Source organism: Mesoplodon mirus (genome assembly GCF_964341445.2).
Source record: "Mesoplodon mirus genome assembly, chromosome: X".
NCBI classification, from domain to species: domain Eukaryota; kingdom Metazoa; phylum Chordata; class Mammalia; order Artiodactyla; family Ziphiidae; genus Mesoplodon; species Mesoplodon mirus.
Genome location: NC_138981.1, coordinates 14,808,220 through 14,834,861, shown reverse-complemented (window position 1 = coordinate 14,834,861; position 26,642 = coordinate 14,808,220). Strand labels below are relative to the sequence as shown.

The 26,642-nt window shown below is 41.5% G+C and overlaps 1 protein-coding gene across 1 annotated transcript; it reads right to left on the bottom strand.

Annotated features, from left to right (window-relative positions):
• Positions 1 to 119: 119 nt before the first annotated feature.
• ZRSR2 (zinc finger CCCH-type, RNA binding motif and serine/arginine rich 2) lies at positions 120 to 26,641 on the bottom strand. Its single transcript, XM_082609615.1, has 11 exons — positions 26,574 to 26,641; positions 26,086 to 26,165; positions 22,629 to 22,722; positions 18,228 to 18,336; positions 17,948 to 18,034; positions 15,086 to 15,124; positions 14,361 to 14,479; positions 8,057 to 8,270; positions 4,278 to 4,333; positions 3,398 to 3,507; positions 120 to 1,369 (listed from the first exon to the last, which is right to left on the bottom strand). Exons 1-11 carry the CDS (start codon positions 26,612 to 26,614, stop codon positions 891 to 893), a joined length of 1,428 nt encoding a protein of 475 aa, XP_082465741.1. The 5' UTR covers positions 26,615 to 26,641; the 3' UTR covers positions 120 to 890.
• Between the last annotated feature and the right edge of the window lies 1 nt (position 26,642).

The window sequence follows — 26,642 nt, the reverse complement described above, 5'->3', positions numbered from 1 at the left end:
TTGTAGTCTTTATGGAGGGCAAATCTGGAAAGACTTCTGTATTCATATTTCTTGATATAATTTATCCTAGGGAAATGACCAGTAATGTATGAAAGTATTTAAGGAAATCCACCACAGGATTGTTTATAGCACAGGATTCTTTAATAGTTCAAAACTTAAAATAACTTAAAAATCCAACAATAGGGATACTGTTGAATAAATTGATAGATCCACACTATGCAGTGAGTGAAAATAACAGTAACACTAGGGCTTGATGAAATAGGACAATGTTTGGTGTGAAAAAAAGCATATTCACTGCAGACACATGTTATCTTTGTGTAAAAAAAATGTGTACACACCCATACACCCATAAGAGAAAAAAAAAGACTTAAAGCAATGCTCCAGTGTTAATTGTTTTTTTGTGTTTTTGTTTTTTTGTTTTTTTTTGCAGTACGCGGGCCTCTCACTGTTGTGGCCTCTCCCATTGCGGAGCACAGGCTCCGGACGCGCAGGCTCAGCGGCCATGGCTCACGGGCCCCGCCACTCCGCGGCATGTGGGATCTTCCCGGACCGGGGCATGAACCTGTGTCCTCTGCAGAGGCAGGCGGACTCTCAACCACTGTGCCACCAGGGAAGCCCAATTGGTTATCTTTAAGGGTCAGGATTATAAATAATTTTTGTGTTGTGTTGTATACATTTTATGTTTTCTAGGTTTTCTATAGTAAGCACACTGTGATTACCAGAGAATAGAAGTATTTTTAAATAGGGTTCCAGGCTACATAGGCTTTTGCCAGACTTGCTAACCAACGTGAGCTGAGAGCCCTCTATCCAACTATGCAACCGCCATAATAAAGGGTGTACAATCACTGAAGGACATGGTAAGTTTATTTGGATTTGGGACTCTGCAGAGTTCAGTCTCGGCTCCCCGACGTCCTCCTGCCACGGCTCCTGGACCTGGAGGAGCTCCGGCTGCGGCTCCGGCGGCTGCGGCTCCGGCGGCTGCGGCTCCGGCGGCTGCGGCTGCCCCGGCCACGGCTGCGGCCCCTTTTTCTTCCTCTGCTTCGGGAACTGTGCCTCTCCCGGCTTTTGGACACGTGCTTGTGGGATTTCTTGCCCCCGTGGCTCCTCCTCCTCCTCCTCTCGGCCTCCCCGTTCCTCTTGTAGGAGTGGGCCGGCCCGGGGCTCCTCCTCCTCCGCGGCCTACTGTAGTAGTCGTCGTGGCGGCCCGGTCGCTCCCTCCTGTCTGAGTTCTTACTGAAGCAGGAGCCAGTCCGATCCGGAGACAGGTACATGTCTCGATTCGCTTCCCAAAATTCATTGTTGGGATTTCTGAACACGTGAAGAAAGTTGCAGTGTTTCCCTCTTGGACACTGCTGTATTTCAAATAAACCTGCAGTGGCACAGTGAGGAAACGGCATTTACTGCTGGCACTTCATCCTTTTCAGAAGGTACATTTCTGATGTTCGCTTGTGATAGGACTATTTTCTCCTTACGTACATTGATGTCATAGATTGGGTTCCCCGAATTTCAAAAATATTCAATGCTCTAACAAAGGGCACTGTGAAAAGTAACAGATAAGAACTTTTAATTAACCAGAATGCCCTGTTCCCCTACTGGATTATGGTGTGGAGTGCAACCGAACCAATGGCGAACACATTATTTTTTCTAGGCTTTTACCATCCTGCTGACTGACAATGTAGATTCCTAATTAACACTGAAGAACCAGCCCTGGGAGTCCCCCTGGCAACATGCTTTGAGGGCACGGTGGTGAGAGGACCAAACCACTGACCAAAAGAAAGAGCCTATCATAAGTAGATCCTGTATTTTCTTATACTTCAAGAGGATGATAAACACTGGCCTAATGCTTTAAATTTACCAGGTGCTTTTAGCATGGAAGATTTTTGTTAAAGGTGAAACCTACTTGAACAATTTAGAGATCTTTTGGGAATTTTCAAACTTTTTTAAAAGCAGTGAATTCCCTAAATATGTAAAAGAGTTAAAAGTGAAATACCTCCATACCACACACTATATACAAAAAGTCAGTCAAAATGGATCAGAGTCCTAAACGTAAGCTATGAAACTATAAAACTCTTTGAGGAAAACATACAAGTAAATCTTCGTGACACGGGCTAAGCAATGGATTCTTAAATATGACACCAAAAGCACAAGCAAAAAAAGAAAATAGAAAAATTGGACTTCCTCAAAATAAAAAAATTTTGTGCTTCAGAGGACAACATCAGCGTGAAAGGGACCTGTCTGTAGAATATATCAAGAACTCTTACAACTCAATAAGACATATAACCTAATGAAAAATGGGCAAAGCATCTGAACAGACATCTGTCCAAAGATGATATACAGTGGCCAATAATCCAATAATAAGGACACGACAAAATGCTCATTAGTTACTAGGAAAAATAAAGCTGTTATTTAAAAAATAACAAGCGCAATAAATAGTCTCCTGCTTTGGGGGAGTCAAAGTCACACTCAGAAGCACCTCACTGAAATGGAGAAAACGGACCCATCGCTTTCAGCACCCCAGTCTTTAAATCAGGCATAATGGTTCTTCTGGTTTGCCAAAGCAAGGAATTCTAAATTCCTTTTTTTTCTCCCTTCAAATAAATGGTTTTTAAGTGAGAGCATCCATTAAGACCAGGTTGCCAAAGATTCAGACTTTATAAATTATAGATTTTGAAACAAGAGGTTTTAAGCAGGCGAGTATAAAGCAAAGCAAAGCAAAGGGTAAGGGAAGTGGTCCCCTAAGGCACGGGCAGCAGCTCCTCTCGTAGCTCCCGGATCACTTCAACAAGAAGTGGTTCGGCGAAGCCCATCTGATAGAAATCAAAACAGAATGAGCCCTTCAAAATTGCCAGCTACTCAAAGGACTGACTCATTTCCTGACTTGGCAGCCACTGTCTGATGAGTCAGCCTGACTGAATGTGCCCCGACCAGGTTCTACAGCTATAATCAATCTTTACAACACAAAAGCTTGTATTTCAATAAGGCAGGAAGTGTCATAGGTAATGTTTTGGTGGCAAAGATGACAGAAGGTTCATCAGGGATAAAGATGGGAAAAAACCCGGCTCAAGTGAGGAGCCAATGAATAGAAAACACTTCTGAGACTGCAATCAGGAGACGGCGTCCCTGATAGACACAACTTCTCAGGCTTCCTGCAGAGCCCAGGACTTCGAGCACCGCCTCTGTCACCTATACATTGTGACCCCAGTCACCTCATCCATAAAGTGACCCACAAGGTCGGTTACAGGTCTGAACTGTGATGTACTTTATATAATGATCTCTGCTCATCTACCAGGTGAGGCAAAAGCTATGCTTCACACCTTTAAAAGGCTGGTTTTTTTCCTAAAGCTATCCCTTTATATGACAGTGGAACAGTGGGGAAAAAAGTCATGTTGTATTTTACCACAAATTGCCATTTTCCATCGGGTCACTGGGCAGAATTCGCACTGAAGCTGTCGTCCTGCGTACCACCGTCCATTAAACAGAGAAAGAGCTGCTTGGCATTCTTCTTCCCTTTAAACCACAAATTAAAGGATGCACTTTAGAGTAACTTTCTAATTAACCCTATTGTTAATTAACCCTTGTATTTGTTTACTGTAGGACCACCTAGTTCACTGCTTTTGTGCTACCTAGGGAGTCCTCATTACAGCATTCAAGGTCCTGAAGCTCACAATTTATTCAGGAACCGTTTTGTTTTTTAGTTTTTTTTACTAACCCTCCCAGAGGTTTTGATGCAAGGAAATTGACTTGAGTCAAAGCTTCTTAAACCAAAAGATTGGACCATTAAAAATGCAGAAGGTTTTCCATTGTCACTGCCTGTTCCTTCTCAGCTCAGATCACTGTCCTTCCTATTATTCAATACAATGGTTAATTTATCCCATTAGCCATGGTGGCACAGGCAAACAGCAAGATGAGCAGAAACAACACACTAACTGCTTGCTCTCTTAGCGGGCCAAATGCACACTGAAATTATTTGGGGCTTTTATTTGGGGTTCTCTATTCTAGTTATCCCTTTTCAGTTTGTGTTTTAATTTTAAAATTATATAAGTAAAAAATTAACTATACTGCAAAAAATTAAAAACTCTCTAAGTATACGAAAAATGAAATACAAATGTATAATTTTCTAATCCTTTCCATATTTCTAGGTCAGCTCTTAATATTTACATTTTAAAAAATACCATGCATATGAAAGCTATATATTCAGTGGAAAAATCCCAGATGTCAATGTAATCACAACACTATATTGTGACAAATGTGAAGATGTTTATGTTCAGAATACTTACGATTGATATTGAACATACACATTGCCCCTGAGATGAGGTTCCAAGTTGCAGCTGACCTAAGGAGCAATGAAGAATTGCATCATTAAAAAACAAACAAAACAAGACAAAAACCTAAGGAAAAGAAGCCCTCCAGTCATCAAATGCATTTTTTGTCCAGGCCAACATTACCAAAAGTTGTTATCAATTGAAGATTCCAAAATTAAGATACTACCCCACTCTCACGTCTATTTAAGGCGTACTTCAGCAGATGGTAGTGTTGCAGGCCCCAATTACCTGATCCCTGTTGATCCTGATTCTTTTTTGTCCAAAGATATGAAATGTTTCACACATGCATAAAAATAGAGACTATTTTAAAAAAAGAAAAAAAATAGAGACTAGAAATCAGCCCCTATATACACCACCCAGATTTAACACTAACATTTTCCATTTTTGACTGAGAATGTTTAAATACATAAAGCATGAAAGACCCAGTTGAAGCCCTTCCATCCTATTCTTCTCCCTCCTCCATCACATAGGTGAACACTATCCTGAGGTTGGGTGTAACCTTCACATTCCAAACACACACACACACACACACACCCATCTACACAGACACAATACCCACAGCCATACATACACACAGACAGGCATATACACATATATCATATGTGTGCCATAAAATACATACATATATTATGTATAGACATACAAAGAAGTGTATGTCTGTTATGTACATATGGGTATACACATATTTATGTACATATATGCTAAGAAGCACGTATATATATTGATAAACAATATACAGTATGGCTTTGTACATTTTAAATTTTTATATAAATAATATTTATTTCACATCCTTTATTCAAGATGTAATCATGTAAACTTAATGACTCATTTTAAACTACTGAATACTGGCTATATCAAATTATCAAATTTATTTATCCACTCCTCTAATGATGCATATCCAAGGTGCTTCCAATTTTTCATCAACAGCGATGCAGTCAGCATGCCTGAACGCATCTCTGGGCGGTAGGACTTTGTCTAGTGTGCGTGACCGGAAGTAGTATGCTGATTTGTAGGTTCCATGTACTTTCAACCTCACTAGGTACTGACAAACTGCTCTCTAAAGTGGTTTTACTGGGCTTCCCTGGTGGCGCAGTGGTTGAGAGTCCGCCTGCCGATGCAGGGGACACGGGTTCGTGCCCCGGTCCAGGAGGATCCCATGTGCTGCGGAGCGGCTGGGCTCGTGAGCCACGGCCGCTGAGCCTGCGCGACCGGAGCCTGTGCTCCGCAATGGGAGAGGCCACAGCAGTGAGAGGCCCGCGTACCGCAAAAAAAAAAAACCCCAAAAAACCCCCCAAAAAATAAAGTGGTTTTACTAATTTACACAACCTCGCCCATGCTTGATATTAGAATTCATAATTTTTTTCCCGATGGGTATGAATAACATCTCATTTTAATATGCACTGTTCCCATTACTAGTGAGGTTGAACATTGACCACTTGTCTTAAAAAATGACAAATCTGATTTCGTTTTACATAATGGTATAAAAGGGTCCTCAAATATTCATACTAATGTTTAGCATTTCTTTTCAAAATGAATCTATCAATATAATTTTACAACTTAGTTGCAGAGTATTTTTATTAGAGCATCCCAAGAGAGGCAGGATGCCTACCGACTGACAGTACTGACTGACACCATCCTTAGAAGGAAGACTGGGGGGGGGGCGGTTACCTAGTGGCGCAGTGGTTAAGAATCCGCCTGCCAAGGCAGGGGACACGGGTTCGAGCCCTGGTCCAGGAAGATCCCACATGCCGTGGAGCAACTAAGCCCGTGTGCCACAACTACTGAGCCTGTGCCCTAGAGCCCGCTTGCCACAACTACTGAGCCCGCGTACCTAGAGCCCGTGCTCCGCAACAAGAGAAGCCACCGCAACAGAAGCCCACATGCCGCAACGAAGTGTAGCCCCCGCTCACTGCAACAAGAGAAAGCCTGTACGCAGCAACAAAGGCCAACGCAGCCAAAAATTAAATAAATAAATAAATTTATTTTTTTAAAAAAAGAAAAAAAGGAAGATTGGGGACTTCCCTGGTGGGCCAGTGGTCAAGACTTTGCCTTCCGCCTTCCAATGCAGGGGGTGCGGGTTTGATCCCTAGTCAGGGAGTCGGGGAGCTAAGATCCCACATGCCTCTCGAAATCTTAAAAAAAAAAAAAAAAAAAGAGATAGAGAGAGAGAAGGAAGACTGAAAGGCCTCAAGAGGCCACGTCAGCCACACCAGGGCCCTTAGAGATCATTTAAGCCAGTGGTTCCCAAAGATCCATTATTAATTTTCCATGATGAATTTGATGTTTTGGAAATTTTTCTACTAAAAATTTATTAAACAGCTTTCCATTTATAACTGCCAATGTGATTAGCATGAGCCTGGCTGACAGAATTCTCAACAAAAGGAAAAAAAAAACCCATGGTTAGTAGGTACGGCCTGTTGCAGATAATGGGGGTGATTTCCATTAAGCAGCCTGAGGTGTTGAAAGCAGCCCCGGCACTAACTTCCCAGAAGCAGTATGATGTAGGGACCCCATGAGGGAAAACACTGATGTAGTCCAGTCCTCGCCCTTTAGGGATGAGGAAAAGGCACAAAGAGGCAAAGGGCCCATGGATAGTCACCACACCAGCTCCTCAGCGGTGCTTCTCACGTGGCACCGAGTCGTGTGTGGCCAGGCACTTAGAAGTACTGTGAAGACGGGAAAGTGCATGCAACAGAAAGAAAAGGTAAAGGGGAAAGAGAAATTTTGAAAGAATTTTTTAAAATCTTGAAATCAGTAGAAAGAAGGATAGCCTTGAATTTCACGAGGGCCGCAGTTGCTCTGTTTCTTGGCTGTTCCAACTTTCTACTGTCATTTCCAACTAGCAGAAAAAATTCACAGCTTTATTCCTATCTCTTTCCAAATTATGGGCCATTTCCCCCATCCTAACATAACAAAATCATTCAGGTTCGGATCTGATCAAATCACAGACAGCAGGAGGCTTCACTGTGTTAGGATTTGACCACTGGGCCCAGGAGCAGCAGCCATTACACCTGACTTCATGCTTGCTTTAAGGAATGTTTTAAAATAACTCTAATCTGAACACTTCTTTTACCCCCTATGCTGCATCACAAACCATGACTCTGGGAACACTATGTTCAGTATTGAGAGTATCCAGTGAATAAAAACAAAGTAAAAATAAAAAAGGAAAAGGAATCAAGGTTTATGTTCTTGGGTAGCTCCAGAAGAAAGAACATGCACCTTGGGTGGAAGCTGGAAGCAGGCACCATCAACACAATACAGTAACAACAAATCAACCACCTCGGTAGGTGGAGTAAGTAGAGGATTGTCACACTCTGCTCTCCACGGCTCTAGGGGAGACCGACCACGGGAGGGAGGGCATTCCGCATCATACGCAGCCCCTAAGCGAACGCTTGGATACCTATCTGCAGAGGACCTTATGCAGAGAATTCACAGGCTGCAAAAGAATGGGACCATAAAGGTACTGAATGGATGAAATATCTTTTCCCATCAAAACCTCAGAACCCAGGAAATGTCATGCTAGTACCTGTTTAAGGTTTCAAGTAGTACTTCTACCGTACTGGCAGTGAGGTGGATGGAGAGGGAGAGAGAAAGAATTAACATTTCCTTCCAACATGGCGCCAGGCCCTGCACCATAGCGCACGTCCCACCCAGGCGGAGAGCCTGTGCCCTCGCTTTCCCATCCCATCCGGTGCTTCAGAGGGAGGCGAACTAGTCCCGTCCTCCACGCCCACCTTGAACTGTATCACTTTCCCCACATTCTTGAACTCGGGGAGCACGTCGTCATAGAAGTCCAGGAACTGCTGGTAGGTTTCCTCTTCGCTGTACTCCAGACTTGCGTCGGGGTCATAGTCGTCCCTTCTGCACTGCTCCATCCCGAATGTCGTAAACATGCTTTTAATAAGAAGGGTGGGACTTGATGCCGGGAAATTGTGTTTACGTGAACACCTGCGTATGAAGGAAAAACTTCAGCATTCCAATGTGAGAAATTACACATAAAAGGCTCGCTTTAAACTGTGAGATAAAGACTCAAGCAACTTAGCTGTTTCAACTGAACTGTAAGATAATAAACCCCATTCAGACTTTAAATTTCAACACTTAAAACTGTTCTAGGGCTTCCCTGGTGGCGCAGTGGTTAAGAATCCACCTGCCAACGCAGGGGACATGGGTTCGAGCCCTGTTCCAGGAAGATCCCACATTTCATGGAGCAACTACGCCCGTGCACCACAACTACTGAGCCTGAGCTCTAGAGCCCGCGAGCCACAACTACTGAAGCCCGCACGCCAAGAGCCTGAGTTCCGCAACAAGAGAAGCCACCACAATGAGAAGCCCGTGCACCGCAACGAAGAGCAGCCCCCGCTCGCCGCTACTTGAGAAGGCCCGCGCGCAGCAACAAAGCCCCAACGCAGCAAAAAATAAATAAAATAAATAAATTTATATAAAAAAATAGTATCCAGCATTTACAAAAAAACAAAACTGTTCTAAAACTGACCAATATATTGGGTCTCATTAAAATGTAAGGTTGGGAATTATTTCCAAGTTCAGATGCCATTCAGCTGCCTTTTACTGAAGTTCAGGAAGCCTTACACATGTGGAAGCACTGGGAAAGAGGAGATGCGTGGGCATGATGGACGGTGATGAAAGGTGCACAGACACCAAGCATGGGACTCCGAACAAGGTGAGAACAGTGCAATCCTAGTTCCATACAATCGCCAACAAACCCGACACTTACAGAACAGGGTATTATGAAAGTTTCAGCCAAATGGAACGCATTTCATAGTTTTCATGGCATTTTTATATTCTTTTTCTGATCCTTGCAAACTGTTAGGACAGCCAGGGCTAGTATTTTCTCCACTTTGAAAGAAAGAAAGTGAGGCCTAGAGAAGCACCCGTACCCAGGTCACGTGGCTAGGGAGAGAAGATCCCAGAGATCCGAGCTAATAGACAGTCTACTGCCTGTGTGTTATATGATGTGCTAAATGTAAGGAATTTCTCTTTAATGAAGGTTAACCATTGTGAAGAACAATTTTCTTTTCATAGCTTAAACTGGACCGGGTTGTAACTGAGTAATTTTTTTTTTAATCTTTTTTTTTTTTTTTTTTTTTTTTTTTTTGCGGTATGTGGGCCTCTCACTGTCGTGGCCTCTCCTGCCGCGGAGCACAGGCTCCGGACGCGCAGGCCCAACGGCCATGGCTCACGGGCCCAGCCGCTCCGCGGCACGTGGGATCCCCCTGGACCGGGGCACGAACCCGCGTCCGCCGCATCGGCAGGCCGACTCTCAACCACTGTGCCACCAGGGAAGCCCTAAAAAAATCTTTTATATGAGTTTACTTTCTTATTTACTTCCTTCTCCTCAAGTAAAATGAAGGAAAAAAATGCAGTTTAAGATTCCAAATCATCAAAATTTTCCTGGTTAAATTTCTAGTTTAAAAATTAGTTAAAACAAAAATTTTAGAAAAAAATCCCCAGAACTTTGGAAGAAAAAAAGTTGAAAAACAAGGCAGGTGTTAGAAAAAAACAAGGCAGGTGTTAGAAAAAAACAATGGCCCTGCAATGAATAAATGTTTAACTCATGCTCACTTTCCATTGTCTGTAACATACATCTGTACACCTAGTGAGACAATGCACACAGAATGCCCTGCATACACCATGCTCAGCTCAGAAATGTGCAATCTGTGTTCATTAAAGTGAAATTTTCCATTTTTCAAAGGACCCTCCTAGATTATTCAGAGACCTTGTAATGAGATCCATCTTCCCAAGGACAAATACCCACAGACAAAAGAACGAGGATTCAACCTGGTTGGCAGTGTTAGCAGAACCAGAATTTTACAAGTATGAAGCACATACAGAATTAAATGAGAAACCAATTTAACAAGGTTAAAATTCTCATGGGATTATCATATCTGAACGAACTTGGCTCTAGTACCCAGGATGTCAAATGAACATTTGTGAGTTTTGGAACAGTGCCAAAGTCCCCATCTAGGGAAAAATCCCACTTGGCCTAGAGATAGTCCATATAATCTGTGGGTACTTAAGGCCAGCCCTATAGGTTCTACTGAAAAGTCAGCTAAGACAAGAGATATTTGGGAAGGCAGTCTAAAAGTTGTGGTACCAAACCCATGTGATTCTCAGAATCACCTGGGAAGAACTGAGAGTTCTCAGGTCCTGCCCTACACCATCTGTTCAGACCTCAAAGAGTGGGGAACCCATGTTTTCAGAGTAACTCCCCACCTGGTCCTGAAGGTTAGCCATGTTTGGGGACTCCTGGTTTAGGCCATGCTATTTACTCAGATCCTTGAATCAAGTAAGACTGCCACAAAATCATGTAGTTGGACATTACCTTAACCAAAGGACAGCCAATAAATGGCATGGGTCTCCAAATGCCCCCTCAGGTAGAGCTAACTGACTATACCTCTTTTTCTTTTTTCAGGGGAGCACTCCGGGCACCCACTACCTTTGTCCTTTATAGAATCAAGCTACATGCTAAAGGTAGGCTGTGATTATTTACTGAAGGTCTTTGTGAGAAATATCCTCATGAAAATTACATATACAACTGTTAATAAAACATCTATCAAAGTTACTGTCCACCTTCCTACTCAGTGTCTTTATACAGTATTCCATGGGAGAAACATTTAGACTCTGATGCCTGGAAAATCTTTGTCTTTCCAGAGATCCCACTCATTTCCTTTTTGGTAAGAACTACATAGCTCATTTCTGCCTGGGATGGATACAACTCCAAAGCCAAATGTATTGTACGTTCATAATAACTCACTTTCTTCTCCTTTCCTTGCTTTCAATTTCTTTTATTTTATTAAACTTAGTGTAGTAGATTGTGAGCCTTCTTTATTTTATTTTTTATAAATTTATTTATTTATTTATTTTTGGTTGTGCTGGGTCTTCGTTGCGGTGCGCTGGCTTCTCACTGCGGTGGCTTCTCTTGTTGCAGAGCACGGGCTCTAGGCGCACAGGCTTCAGTAGTTGTGGCACGTGGGCTCAGTAGTTGTGGCTTGTGGGTTCTAGAGCTCAGGCTCAGTAGTTGTGGCGCACGGGCTTAGTTGCTCCGCGGAATGTGGGACCTTCCCAGGCCAGGGATCGAACCCGTGTCCCCTGCATTGGCAAGCAGATTCTTAACCACTGTGCCACCAGGGAAGCCCTGTGAGCCTTCTTTAAATCACTTCTGGGAACAAGTGAGGTATAAATAACTACTCTGATTAATAAATTTTACTTTTCATCAGTAGTTATGTTCTTTTAGGACCAAAAAAAAAAAAAAATTGAACTCCCCTCAAAGCTGTGACTCCAAGTGCAGAAAGGTTCTAGAATCAAACTCGTACTAATTACAAAAACAAAGCAACCAAAGAAATGCTTAGCTTATGGGAGTGCTTGATGTTGTGACAGACCTTAACAGGAAAGAACAGTTGTATGATCTGGAGCAAGTCACTGGGGCTCTCTGTGAAAGGGGAGCAGTATCTTTGTTTGAAGGGATGGTGCTGGATTTTGTAACTGATGGTTTCATGGAATCTTATTTCACAACTGATCACCTGAATCATGCAAATATGCAAATCACTCTCATACTTTTTTTTGATAGTTGTGATGGTGAAATTTCACGTGCCTGTGAATATATTAAGAAAGGTTCACAAACTAATCTGACTACCGTCAATATTTCCTTGAAATGGCTCTCAGGGATGGGTTTTGAGAGCCTGACAGTCCATTCCCCTTTTCACAAATAAGTACTGTCAACTGATTTCCTGAAACCACTTAGGACATCTCCCCTTCTCTCACTTATGCCCAACAGAAGACTCCAGAATCCGATGACCACAAGTCTTCACATTTAGGGAAATGTTAGAAACATATCATAATTGAGGACTCCTGCAGCTGGGAAACCTTACATACAATTTGGTTCAATCCCCCCACTCCTACCCCACCCCCGCCAATGCAAAGGTGAACTCACATTGAGTCTCAACTGTCTTTCAAAGCTAATTCACTGTACACTTTTTCTTTGGTGGGGGATGTTTTACATCAATCAATTATTACTATTTTGATGAAATTAAACATACATTTGGGAAACACTTCTAAGGATACGAAGGGGGGTAAAATCTTTCTCCCCTCCTTAGTTCCCAGTTCCTCAAGAGGAGACTTCCACTATTAACCGGATCCTGTGAATCCTTTCACAGATATTCTGGGCATATACAATCCCAGCTATAAAATATAAGAGGAGTCACAAATCCTACATTAGTGACTCTCAATCCTGGGCACATCAGAAACACCTGAGCACATTTCAAAAATTAGGGTGCCCAAGTCTCAGAAACTCTGATTTACTCAATTTGAGGTAGGACATAATTTTTTTCAAGCTTTCTAAATGATTCTAGTGTGCATCCAGCGTTGAGAACCACTGTTCTTAAAAAATGTAAAATGATGTGAGGGCTTAAATTAAAAAAGAAAGAGAAAGCTAGAGAAGGTTCATATTTTCAAAGAAGGAAATAAAACAGCATGGATAATTTTATGAATAAAATAAACATGAGAGGGCTTCCCTGGTGGCACAGTGGTTGAGAGTCCGCCTGCCAATGCAGGGGACACGGGCTCGTGCCCCAGTCCGGGAGGATCCCACATGCCACGGAGCAGCTGGGCCCATGAGCCATGGCCGCTGAGCCTGTGCGTCCGGAGCCTGTGCTCTGCAACGGGGGAGGCCACAGCAGTGAGAGGCCCGCATACCGCAAAAAATAAATACATAAATAAACATGAGAGACAACATACAGTTTCTCATTAAATACATATGAATTTGCCTATTCATATCCCTTTTTATGATGAATAGGACAGTAAGATATAATTAGATCTTTTCTTCTGCAGAATGAAAGGTAATAATTAGATTTTGCCTCAGATGGATTTATTCACCATTATGAATAATTTATCTACTTTAAGCTGTTCATTCATAAACAAGCCAAATTATAAAACTCACCATTGCCTGGCATACAGCTGGTATTTAAATATCTGCTAAATGAATGAAAACATCAACACTTAGTTTTCCACATGAATGTCTTGTTTTAAAATCACTGATCCAAAAGAGGGAGGGAACCAGAGTGTCTGAGAGAATAAGGGCAACAGTAACAAAATGAAAATACGAGCAAACACTCAGAACTTGCCATGGGCCTGCCATGTTCTCCCTGCTTTCCCTGCATTCACTCACAACCGCCTTAGAAGAGGGGTACTACTTTTAATCCCCATTTTACAGGTGAGGGAACTAAGGCACAAAGGGCTTAAGTAACTTTCCCACCTTGACAGCCGCTAAAGCCAGATGTTGAACCTGGTGTCTGTTCCTGAATCAGAGCAGACTGAGAACGCGTACTAGAATTTTCCTCTACTCACTCGGATCCTGTCTTTCACAGATATCCCTTTGGGCATGCCAGTTTTTTTTTTTTTTTTTTTTTTTTTTTTTTTTTTTTTTTTTTTTTTTTGCTGTACGCGGGCCTCTCACTGTTGTGGCCTCTCCCGCCGCGGAGCACAGGCTCCGGATGCGCAGGCCCAGCGGCCATGGCTCACGGGCCCAGCCGCTCCGCGGCATATGGGATCCTCCCAGACCGGGGCACGAACCCGTATCCCCTGCATCGGCAGGCGGACTCTCAACCACTGCGCCACCAGGGAGGCCCTGGGCATGCCAGTTTTTAAAGCCTCTTTTGTGTACAGTGTTTGCCATTCAAAAAATAAAGGCAGACGGCTCCAGTCTTTTGAAATAGATTATCTCCCCATCCCAGTTGTCCCATGTGGACTAATACAAGTGCAGGAAGGAAATAAAAGCAAAAGGTCTTCAGATAGCTGTGGGAGGAATGCAGAGGAAGCCCTGCCAGAGAACTGGACGAAGCCCACCCAGAGAAGAGGTATGGGGGTGGGGAGGGAGCAGGGGATGCTCAGCTGGGGGAACCGGAGCAGCAGCAAGAATGCAGCAGATGCCTGACTATGAACATTTCAAACTCCAGCCCATGCCAACTCAAAAACCTGAACATTTTGAGTCACTTAACTCTGACACAATAAAGCAAAATTGGTTACCTATCTCCGAATCTGCAAGCTCCTGTTTTACTGTAGAATGGACAATTAGCTCGATCTTTTTCCATTACTCTTAATTCCATGGGCGGTTCTGGGTTTTGCCATGTGGTGCCATTTTCCAACTGTTAAAAATAACCATGACTTTACTTGGTGTTAAAAATCCACGAAGAAGTAAATGTTTAAAAGGTATTCAAATATTTTGGTCAAAAATAAAAACAGATTCATGTAAGAATATACACATTCAAGTTGTATCACACAATGTAGACTCTACAAACAATTGTTGTGAGACAGGGGCTATATGTCTCTCCTGGCTCCCAGTCACTGCCCATCATCAGGCATTGATATGGCTACCAGGAGCAGTCACCAAGGTTTCCCTTCTGTCCATCCATTCCGAAAAGGGTTGAAGGACTTCTTAGGGAACCACCCCCTGAGAGCAATCTAAGTTACTGTGAATCAAGTTAAACCATCCATCTGGGCGTAAGAGTGTGTGATGATGGTTACACACACTTTAAGGACCATAAACAAGTCCAGTCCACCAGGGTGATCTTTGCTTTTGTTCATCAGTTCAATTTTGTTGTTGCTGCGGTACAAAGCACAGAGCCACACAGGTGATTCCCACATTCAGACAGGATCTAAGTAGCTTACCACGAAATTAACATTATTGGAAATATTGTTTTTAAAGAAATGTTCATCGGTCTCAAATTCTTAATGAAAGGTTTTGAAAATACCTCATTTTCAGCCTGCTCCAGCATCTTCTGCACAGCTTCCTACAAATGGTGCAAACATAGGACTAATGAAAACCTCAAAGTCAGGTAAGTCACATCTGGTTTCTCTGGTTAAGAATCTCATGTGTCACAATTTTAAAAAAACTTATGCACACAAAAGGCTTCAGATTCTAATTTGCTTTCTACAGCACAGATCTTCTGAAAAGCTTTCAAAAGACATATAGCTGAGAATCTTCATTCAACTAGGACATTTAACAGCACACATTGCAAAGCATAGTCTTCTAATAATTTCAGTAAGAGTAGTATTTAGTAGATTTGAACGTATATCCCACATTCTAGTTTTTAAGATGAGGTATTAGTGAATATCATAAAAGACAATGCTAGCTGAAACATCACAGACATTTAACAGACGCTACATTATGACATGAACAGCAGCAACTGGGATTGATGAACAATCTCAAACTTTCCGATAAGGCAAAGTCAGTCCTGCAATATGCCAGTGAATTTTGACCTCCTTGGCATTTAAATAAGTTTTAAATTATGTTTGACAGACTTCTCTTCCCTAGCTCCTTAAAGCATTACATAGCAGACTCATATGTCTAGCTGCTTACTTGATTAACTCTGCCTGGCCACGTAAGGGTCCTCAGTAACTTAACGTGCTCAAAACGAACCTTACTCTTGCCTACCCCTCGCCCATCTAAATGCCCATCTCAGTAAATGGTGTTGCCATCTGACCACCTGCTCAAACTAAAAAGCTAGAAGTGTGACTTGAATTCCCTTCCTCGTCCATTCAGCCTACCAGCTAGAGTTCCATTGACTGTGCCGTGACTCACCCCATATCTCTGTACTTCTCTGTATTAAGCACTACCGTCATCCAAACCACCATCATGTCCTGTCTGGAACAGCAGCCTTCTAACTGGTCACCATATATCCACTCTTGCCTCCTTGGTCACCACTCCCCACCCCCATCCCCCATTCTTTATACAAAAGTTAGAATGATCTGTTAAAGGTAAAGATAGAAATTAGATGAAGTCACTCCCTGATTAAAAACCCTTTAATGGCTTCCCATGATACTTTAGGTAAAATCCAAACTCGTCCTTCCCACCCAGGCCTTACACGAATGACCCAGCCTACCCTCCTGACTTCCTCCCCACCCCTGCCACCGCTCTTTCCTTTGGTCTCTAGGATTCAGCCACCCTGACCTCCTTTCAGCTCCACGCTCAGGGCCTCCCCCCTCTGCCTAGAGCCCTTCTCTCTGAGATCTCTGCATTCAGGCGTCAGCTCACACGTTGGCTCCTCCTTGGAGAAGTCTTCCTTGACAGGCAATTGAAAGAAGTACCTTCCTACCCCAATCACTCTGTCACATGACATTTACTTTCTTTTTTTCCCCTAATGCTTTATTCCTTTATACCACTTAACATTACCTTAGAGCACTTAAAATGATCTTTTTTGCTTGCTTATACTCAGTTCCGCCATCTAGAAACCGAACTCAATGAGTACAGATCTTTTTCGCTGCCCTATCTCCAACCCCTAGAGAAGCATCTAGCTCACAGGAGAAACACAGAATGCAGATCCCTTTATACATGCTTAGAATCGACTTCATTTTACCCACTTCTCCTTAATGTCTCACCAAACTTCCTTTGAAACAAAAGCGTTAGCTTTTATCTGGTGCCAGAAAGACCTCAATTGAAGAGCATTCCACTGTTAAAATGGGTATTTATTACTCTCTATTAAAAAAATGACAAGCTCCAAACAATTTTCCTGCCCCCTAAAAACTTAGCATGATCTTGCCTCATCTGGAAAGCAGTACTCAAATAAGGGTGTTTAAAATTTGCACTGGAATTAACTGATGGCCTGAGACAAAAGAAACAAAGGTTGCTCCTACCCCATCATGACCAGGATGTAAACAAACGCATCTTTCCCCATAATCTGGTGATTACCCAATTTTATGCTATTCAAACATAGCATTATCACAGAAAAGATACATCCTGATGAATCAGTCAAGGAAAGATGAGCTGTGATATCTTTGAAATAAATACACTGTTAAGGAACAGCAGCAAAATAGACCAAAGCAATCTTTAAAAACAATCCTGGAAGATATAGAAGATATATACATATACCTTATAGATTCTTTTTGTGTGTGTGAGCAACTATAGGTTAGCTACAATTGCCTTTATAGCACAAGTTAGAAAGGAAGTCAAGATTTAATAACAAAAAATATTTCCTCATCCCTCAATATTTGAGTTTCTGATTTCTTTCAATCTATTAGTTCTTGCTGACACGTCCAAAGCAGTGAAGTCTATTATGAATCAAACAAAGGTGGAAACTATACAAAATAGTATTCTCTAAGTAAGTCAACCCATATACAGTAAAACCTCCGAAGAACACCATTTGCTCTAGAGTGGTACAAAGTGTAAGGCAGGGGCCAGCTGCCGGTTTTTAATCAATAAAACAATAAGGTTTTATTAGAACATGGCCACACCCTTCATTTTCGTGTTACCTATGGCTGCTTTCACGGGACACTGGCAGAGTTGGACGTTTTCAACAAAGACCATACAGACCATAAAGCCTAAGATGTTTACTTTGGCTCTTTACAGAAAAAGTTGGCCAATCCCTGGTATAGAGAGTAAGATAGGCAGAGATGAAGAAAAACCTTCATTTAAGGCATCTGCCACAGCACCCACCCAAAGAAGAGCATCATAAGGAAATGCTAGTGTGTATCCAAACTAAAAACATGACTCTTTCTAAAGAAAACACCAAGTCCAAACCTGACATGCCCACAGCTTATCCTTCAAGCCCATCACCCGCCCCATCCGCTCACTAAGAGGATACGCAGGGCATTTATCCTCCTGTGACGGGAATCACCTCTCTTTCCTTCTTCTCTTGTAGCTTCTGCTGTTCCTCTTCTCTCTCTTTTCTCTGCTGTTCTTCCCATTCTTCCTTTAACTTCCTCTTTACAGAGGAAAAAAGAAAGAAGAAAGGTAATTGTTTTTCAGACTCACTTTTTTACAACATTTCACATATGGGGCAAATAAATGAAACACTTTAACACTGGTAAAATGGATAATATCCGATTTTTAAAGTTCAAGGTATGTAACTCAATGAGAGGCGTTTTGGTTAACTGGTTATCTGATTAATACCATACCTCTCGTTCTTCCTGCCGTTTTCTAGCTGCCTCTTCCTTTTCCTTCTTTATTCTGAATTCTTCTTGCGCCTTCTGTTCCCGCAGCAACCACTCCTCGTGTAATTTTTGCCTATTGATGTAACGATGTGATCAGATAAAAGGAATGGGCACTAATCTACAAATACATCCACACACATATACGATAGCAAATGGGATTTTGGGAATGACCAAAGTATCATGAAAGATATTTTCTAGAAAGCAGTTAAGTGGAGGTAAGAGCATCGGGAGATGAGTAGTGATATTGAAAAAGCACTATATTTTAGCAACTATCCTCCTAGAGGGCGACAGCATAAAATCACTACTTCTACATTTCCTATCTGTAACATCTTTACACAAAACAATGACACTCTAGCTTTCCCTTTAGGTTGACCGCAGTGATGTGTAGGTGCCAATAAAGTGAGTAACATCCAGCTTTTCACATTCAGAAAGTATCACCCTTCCTGTTCTATGCATTTTGAAAGTGCCCATCACAGGATTGCAGCACGATAAAAACCTGACATCTCCTGCTGTAAACCCTTGGACTGCTACTCTTTAAAGCTGAGAGACTCCTGTGGTTTGCCCCAAGCACCTAACTGCTGAGAGAAGGAAAATAGAACTACATCGTGATCGTGTCTTTAAAATAAAGAAAGCTACAGGTTTTAAGAAAAGATGACAAGGAGTTACAAAAACAGATTAGTGGGTGTCTAGTTTATTTTTAGAAATGACCAATTATAAAGAGTGATCTTATCTTAAAATGATGTCTCAGATATCCAATACCACAAGTTTCCAACTTAAAGATGGGTTATATTTCAAAGGTTTATTAGCCGATTAAGTGTTTAAAACCTAGACTGCATTTTCCCACGGAATTTGTAAAAGGAAAATGAAATATGAGAAATTGTTCTATATTACTTCAGGACATTAGGAGTTATGTCTAGTCTGGGGACCCAACCACAATTTCAAATACTTGATGGGAAAAAGTATTCCATTTCCAACTACAGATTCCAGGAACCCATCTTTTAGCCGTAGTAGAGACTGGCATGTTGCATATGTCAACGTTCCTGTGTATGTCATAGAGTATATGTAAATGTTTCAGTGTGCAGAACTCTGATTCATGAATCTTTTGAGGAAGATATTCATTGTAAATAAACTGAACCAAAGTGTATATATATTTAAGACCACAAAAAAGTAAAATGTTACAAACTTTAAAACTTAGTAACTTGGATATAATACTGAGAACTCTAGAACTCTGGACATATAACTCTGTCAACCCCCTGCACTAAGAGTCTTGAGCAAACTCTAGCATGGCTTTTAGCAGCATAAGGCTGTGTCCCTAGGATGACCCCATCACCTCCCACCCCCCAAGACATTAAAATGCCTGCCTGAGAAAACTCAATGCTGCCTAGAAAATGGACTGTTTGCTCTAGCCAACACCTGATAATAGACCTCTGCCTTCCCTCTCCTAGAGCATTACTCAAAAGGGCTTGTAATTATGAATATGTGTCTCTTACAGCTCATAAGGGTCTCTCTCAAGGGCCTGAGAGCCATTCCTGGGAAATGCAGTCATTAAGAAGGATGAGGCCTCTGGCTCCCAGTCTCTGTGGGAGGATAAAGCCCTAACTTCCCTAACTGCCCACTAACGAACACAGCTTCCTGGTCACCTTCACAGGGACCAACTCCTGGTATTGTTCACGTTCCTCATTCTCCCTTTTAAATGCCCAAATCGCCTCTGCACAAACCAGAATGGAGCTCAGGTCTTCCCCTACTGTCAGGAGTCACTGAATAAAGTCTGTTCCTGCACTTTAACTAATGTCCGGCTCTGTTTACCTTTGACACTATACACCTGCTTTTAAGTAGTATATAAAGCCATTCAGTATTTTCAAAAAATTTTCCTGGTTTTCAACAATAAAGTATTATGCAACTCGTATAGGAATAAATAAAAATCAAGGGAACACAGAGACATGTCTGATTTGTATGTGATTTAAAAGATGTATGTGATTTAAAAGAAGCATCTAAGTAAATGGGAAAGCAAGAAAAATGACTTCCCTATTTCATGCTATACATATCTTTTTTTTTTTTTTTTTTTTGCGGTACACAGGCCTCTCACTGCTGTGGCCTCTCCCGTTGTGGAGCACAGGGTCCAGACGCGCAGGCTCAGCGGCCATGGCTCACGGGCCCAGCCACTCTGCGGCATGTGGGATCTTCCCAGACCGGGGCACGAACCCGTGTCCCCTGCATCGGCAGGTGGACTCTCAACCACTGCGCCACCAGGGAAGCCCTATACATATCATTTTTATCATTACATAAATCTCTAGTAGTAAGAACAACCAGAGATATTACAGCACCTCCTATCTGCTCACACTACATTAAGCGCTATACACTTACCACCTCATTAATCTCATTTAATCTCCCCAATTCTATGCTGTAGGTACTATGATTGATGTTTTTTTTCTTTTTTTTTTGGCTGCATCATGTGAGATCTTAGTTCTCCAACCAGGGATCGAACCTGTGCCCCCTGCAGTGGAAGCGTGGAGTCCTAACCACTAGACCACCAGGGAAGTCCCTGTTTATGTCCATATTTAAGGCGAGGAAATTGAAGCTTAGAGAGATTGAGCAACTTGAACACAGCTAGTAAGTAGCAGGGCCAGGACTGCAATGCAGATCTGGCTGAATCCAACTCCCTGTTCCCAATCATTACTACTTTTTTTTTTTTTCAGCATTTTGATATTTCCACCTAATTAGGTACTTAGGTGGGTAACAGGAATTAATTACAAGAAAAGAAGCAACACTTCCAGTGAACACACTAAATAGCTAGAGAGGACCTATAAAGTTTTTTCTCCTTTAAAAAATTATTTATTTATTTTTTATTGTGGCAAAGTATACATACCATAAAATTTACCATTTTAACCATTTAAGTGTACAGTTGAGTAGCATTAAGCAGATTCGTATTACTGTGTACCACTTGGGGAAAAAAAAATAAACTACCCCCTGAAAAATACCAAAAGAGAAAAAGAGCAGAATATTTCTGTCATCTTGGGATGGGGGCGGCCTTTTGAAGTCAGACATCAAGGCCAGATATCATGATGAAATTGACAACATGGAGATCAAATTATGTGAGTAACACCATAAGCCAAGTTAGGACTGATGACAAATGGGAAAAATATACATCACACACAGGACAGATAAAGGATTAATATCCTTAATCAAGTAATAACATTGCTTACACAACAAACTTTAAAAAAATGAATCCCAAAAGAGAAAGGTGCAAGACCTAAGCAAGCTACAAATAGATAATATATAAAAAGATACTCAACCCTACTAATTACGAAGTGTACATTTGAACTCTTCTCAATGCTCTGTAATGGCCTATATGGGAAAATAATCTAAAAAAGAGTGAATATATGTATATGTATAACTGATACACTTTGCTGTACAGCAGAAACTAACGCAACATTGTAAATCAACTATACTCTAATAAAAAAATTATTTAAAATGTACATTTGAAACAATGAAATATAACTTTCCACTAAAGGAGTTTTAAGAATTGATAATGCCTAGTGTGAGTGAAGGTGCGGAGAGATGGGCACCTTGATTCACTCTTGGAAAGGCTGCAAACTGCAATCTGGATGCCCTTTCTACCTGCCCATCTACCTTTTACGTGTACTTCTCCTCTAGGCATTTTCCTAAGGAAATAATAGGACAATTACCATGGATTTATAATCATGGATACTCACTGCAACTTTTTTATAATAGTAAAAAGCCTGAATGTAAAATAATAATAAATTAATAGTAAATAAGAGTAAATTAATAGTACATGGTAAGTGAATGTTATTTAATAGTAAATAACCTGAATGTCCATCAGTAGAGAACTATAAATTATGAATAGAAAATAAATTATGCCAGTCATACAATGGATACTGTGTTGCTATTGAAATGGTTGAATTAGATCTCTGCACCAACACTGAAGTAAATGTCCTATATAGCGAAAAAAGCAATTTATAGAAAAATAGGTATAAATATCATCCCACGATAGAAATATACATATATAGTACATCTACAGTTTCTTTCTTACCTTCTTATGGGGGCTATCTTTGGTGTATTGAGTTTATTGAAGCCCTTTCACTGTTTACACTTCTTAATTATTTGGATTTTTTTTCAAAAACATTTACCAATGAGCAAAAAGAGTGAATAATACTTTTTTTTTTTTTTTAAAGACAATATCTTTCTTCAGCCCATCAGCTAGCGGTTTAAACAGTTTATCCAGGGTATTTTATAAGACCTATTTTGTATAGGATTGTATAAAGAAGACACGTCCTAGTTAGTGAAGACTTAGGATATTCAAGTAAAATAACTGGGTTCGCAGGAAGCGCTTCAATCAGTGCTGACCTCTCTCTCTCCAACAGCCTCTCTTCTTCTCGTCGTTGTTCAATAAAAGCATCCGCCGCTGTCTCCTCCTCCTCCTCCTCCTTCTGTGACAGTCCTGAAGGAATGTAAATGTTTTAGTACACTATCTGTATATTACAAAACCTTGGCCAATAATTCAGGAAAAAAATTATATACAATTTTTCATCTTTACAATTATGGTACAAACCTGTTTTTAAAACTTTCTAATAATAAAGGGCCCCAATCGCCCAAATTGGAACAACGTGAACATTGAAAAGAACAATAATGGTAGTAGATAACACATTAAACTTAAAAAATTTATTGATGGTTCCATAGTGATACCCCAAAAGATGGTGAGGTGTGGGAGGGAACATCCACCTGTATAGAAGAATGGCATCTGAAAAATGTAGAAAGACTTAAGTAGAAAAGTCCTCACTTCTGCACCCCACTGTAGGAAGAGGGTATTTATTTGGGAAGAGGATATTTATTTACACTATCTCAAAATATCAGCCCTCAGATGAGTACTAATTATAAAGACAGGAACATCTTTTACAATGGAGCCATCTGACTGGCAACACTTAGACCACACTTGCATCATTAGGAGTGGAACAACTTGACATGAGAGGCCCCCTGATGTATGCAATGAGAGCTATACAGCATCAGCTTTGTAGTATTTTGCTATAGAGTGTAACCTGAAGCTAATCAGGAGAAGACAGGCTAATCTAGAATGCAGGGCATTCCACAAGACAACTGGCTTGAGCTTTTCAAAATAATCAAACTTGAACTGGGAGAGTTTAAATATGGCCTGTATATCATATCACTGAATTAATGTTCCTTTATTTGTTTAGTATTATGGTCCTTATTCTTAAGAGATGCAGGCTGAAGTATTTAGGGGTAAGGGGTATGTATATGCAACTGATATGCAAAGGGTTCAGAAAAAATTTGTACATATGTATCTATCTATATATAGAGAGAGAAAGTAAGGCAAAATGTTAACAATTGACAAATCTAGGCAAAGGGTTCATGGATGTTTATTGAACCATTTTTTCAACTTTCTGTATATTGGAACATTTTCAAAATAAAAACATGGGAAAATAAGTTTTAATATAATAAAAATTTATATCCTCTTCTACTCAGAATTTAAATTTGAGTAAAAAAAAGGAGGAAAACTGAAGTGATCTTAAGGAAATATAACAGAAGATCTCAGGCTAAAAGGAAAAAGATATTGTCTGTCACATATATTAAGTATAGGTCTGACCAAAGGCTCACCCAGTCCTAGATAATCACAATACAGCTGACCCTGAACAATGCAGTGGTTAATGGGCACTGGCCCTCCACGCAGTTGAAAATCCATGTATAACTTAGAGTCGGCTCTCCACATCCATGGTTCCTCTGTATCTGTGGTTCTGCATCCTTGGATTCAACCAACTGCAGACCATGTAGTACAATAGTATTTACTATTGAAAAAAATCCACATATAAGTGGACCTGCGCAGTTCAAAACCCATGTTGTTTAAGGGTCAAGTGTGTATCTAATTGTATTATACATGTAACTGTATATGGAATCATGCTACAATTTTGCAACTTGCTTTTCATCCTTCATGTTACCTTAATTTCTGATAATGCAGCTCATTTCAGATTATTTCAAGTAGAACTAGGGGCTAAAGAGGCTATACCTGTAATAGAGAGGTTGATACTCCAGAAATTTCTACCACTCACTTGCCAATTCACTCTTATAGCAATTCTTACAGAATATTTCTATAATCTAGCCTTCTGTAATGTTTGCCCATGCAACGTGTGCTACAACCCACAGCAGTATTTGGTAGACCACACTATTCATGAAGCACCACTAAGTAAAGAATTGTGAGTTGGAGTAGGCCAAAGCAGGAGCAGCCATCCAGAGAAAAGCGCTTAGTCTTGGATCTGCCATTAGCCATATATAATCACGAGCAGACCAGTGAGCTGCATCCTTCAATTGACTAAACTGCCAAAGGACACATCCACCTGCCTATTCACAGAGGCTCACTCTAAATGCACTTTACAAAGTTAAAGAGGAATAAAAAATCAATGGAATACGTTGGATTTAAAATATGTAAAGAAAAAGAAGACTTTTTAAAAGTGGGGGCATGTTACAAGAAAACAGGTTAACAAAGTAAGGAAGCTGAAAACGTTAAGGAGGGTGGGGAATCACTAAGGGGATCAATAACGCCAGCCTAACCTGTTTTCCCTTTTACCCCTGACGCTTTATCCTGCCTCTAGTGGGCCAGTTTTGAACGAATAAAACAGAGATCCTAATCCAGGCTGCAGGGCAACGCACTGCCCCTTCCATTCTAAATATCCCAAGTATTGCTACTGAAACAGTTACAGGGTAACTCCAATGGTAAGTAAAACCTCCATGGCTATTTTCTCAAGGCCAGAGAATCCTGGTTCCTTGAGTCTGTGGACTTCAAGAATTGTCTAGGGTAATTTAACAGGCATATTCTGGCTAATGTGTATGGTAACCATTACAACTCAGTACTCCTGCGTGATTTCAGTGCTTCCATCTGCATTTATAACTACACTATACAACTTTACAACTAAGTTCATTAAACAGGTAGGTTTAATATACAAATGTTAGATTCTGCCATGAAGGCCAAATGACACCACCACCAGTACAGATGAAGGTTCCACAGTATTTTAATAGGAAAAAAAGTGATAAATAACCACAGGGCAACAGCAGTAGTGGCATTCTAAGCTTCACTCAGTACCATATTCACGTTGTGACCATCTATTTCCCATCATCCCTAACATTACATTAATGTAGATATGGGGACTTCCCTGGAGGTCCAGTGGTTAAGACTCTGAGCTTCCACTGCAGGGGACGCTGGTTCAACCCTGGTCAGGGAACTAAGATCCCACATTTCACGACTTGCAGCCAAAAAAAAAAAAAAAAAAAAAAGGTAGATATGAATTTTACTGGATGTATAATTGTATAATTTCACTTGGTTTTGTGATCTGTAAGTATACTGCTTTATAAGTCAAGCAAGTTTCACAACTAATTTTATGCATATATATTTAAATAATGTCAACAAGGGGTCTCTCATGTTAGTGAAGTTTAAGAAAAACTTGCAAAGTGTCTAAAACCCTCGACTCCTGCTGGTTTTACAAAGAAAAATATTCACCGAATACTATGTGCAAAGGCTGTGCTAGCTGCTGTAATTCGTAATGCCTGCACCTGTGGTATTAGATACTTCATAAATACTTAACACGTAATCAGTGGGTGATGATTCACCGTGACTCCCCCCCCCCACCTTGAGTACGTTAACATTGTTTCTGACATGGGTCTAACACAACTTTTTGAGAGGCCGTGGCCACGGCAATTCTTTTTCGGATACGGTACTTGGCTTCCTTCTGACACTGGGGCCTCAGGACGGGAGTCGGGGGAGCAGTTTCATACACAGAAAACAGGATGAATCCATTACCTGAGTCTCTCAGTCGAGCGAGTTCCTGCCGACGTTTCTTTCGTTTTTCCTTCTTCAGGGCGGCCCTGTACTTTTTGTGGCTGGAAAAAGAAGACACAAACACACTCCAGCGTCAGTGGCCGCCACCTGCAACGCTGCCTGAGCTCCCCTCTCCTCCGCGCCCAATGACAGGAACTCGTTTGGGTGCTCGAAAGTGAAACCTTGCTTCCCGTGTTTTAATTACAGAGCATGCTTTTACCATCGCCTCGCCATCCCATGCGCAGACGGCAGGTCTTCTCCATCCCATCACCTGTACCCCTCCTCGCCTCCCTGAGCCCACAGATGCCCGCGGACAGTCCGGGGCGCGCCCAGGGAAGGGATCGAGCTGCCGCGGTGGCTCATCTGCTTGGCCCAGCTCCCCTTTCCTTCCTGCCTGCACATCCTTCATCCCAGCCTCGGTCCGCTCCGTCCCCTTTTCTTGTCAGCTCATCTCCCCCAACCCAGCTCACCTTAGTTTCTCCGGAAATATCATTTTCTCGGACGCCGCCATCTTGCCAGCACGGCCACGCCCCGCAAGA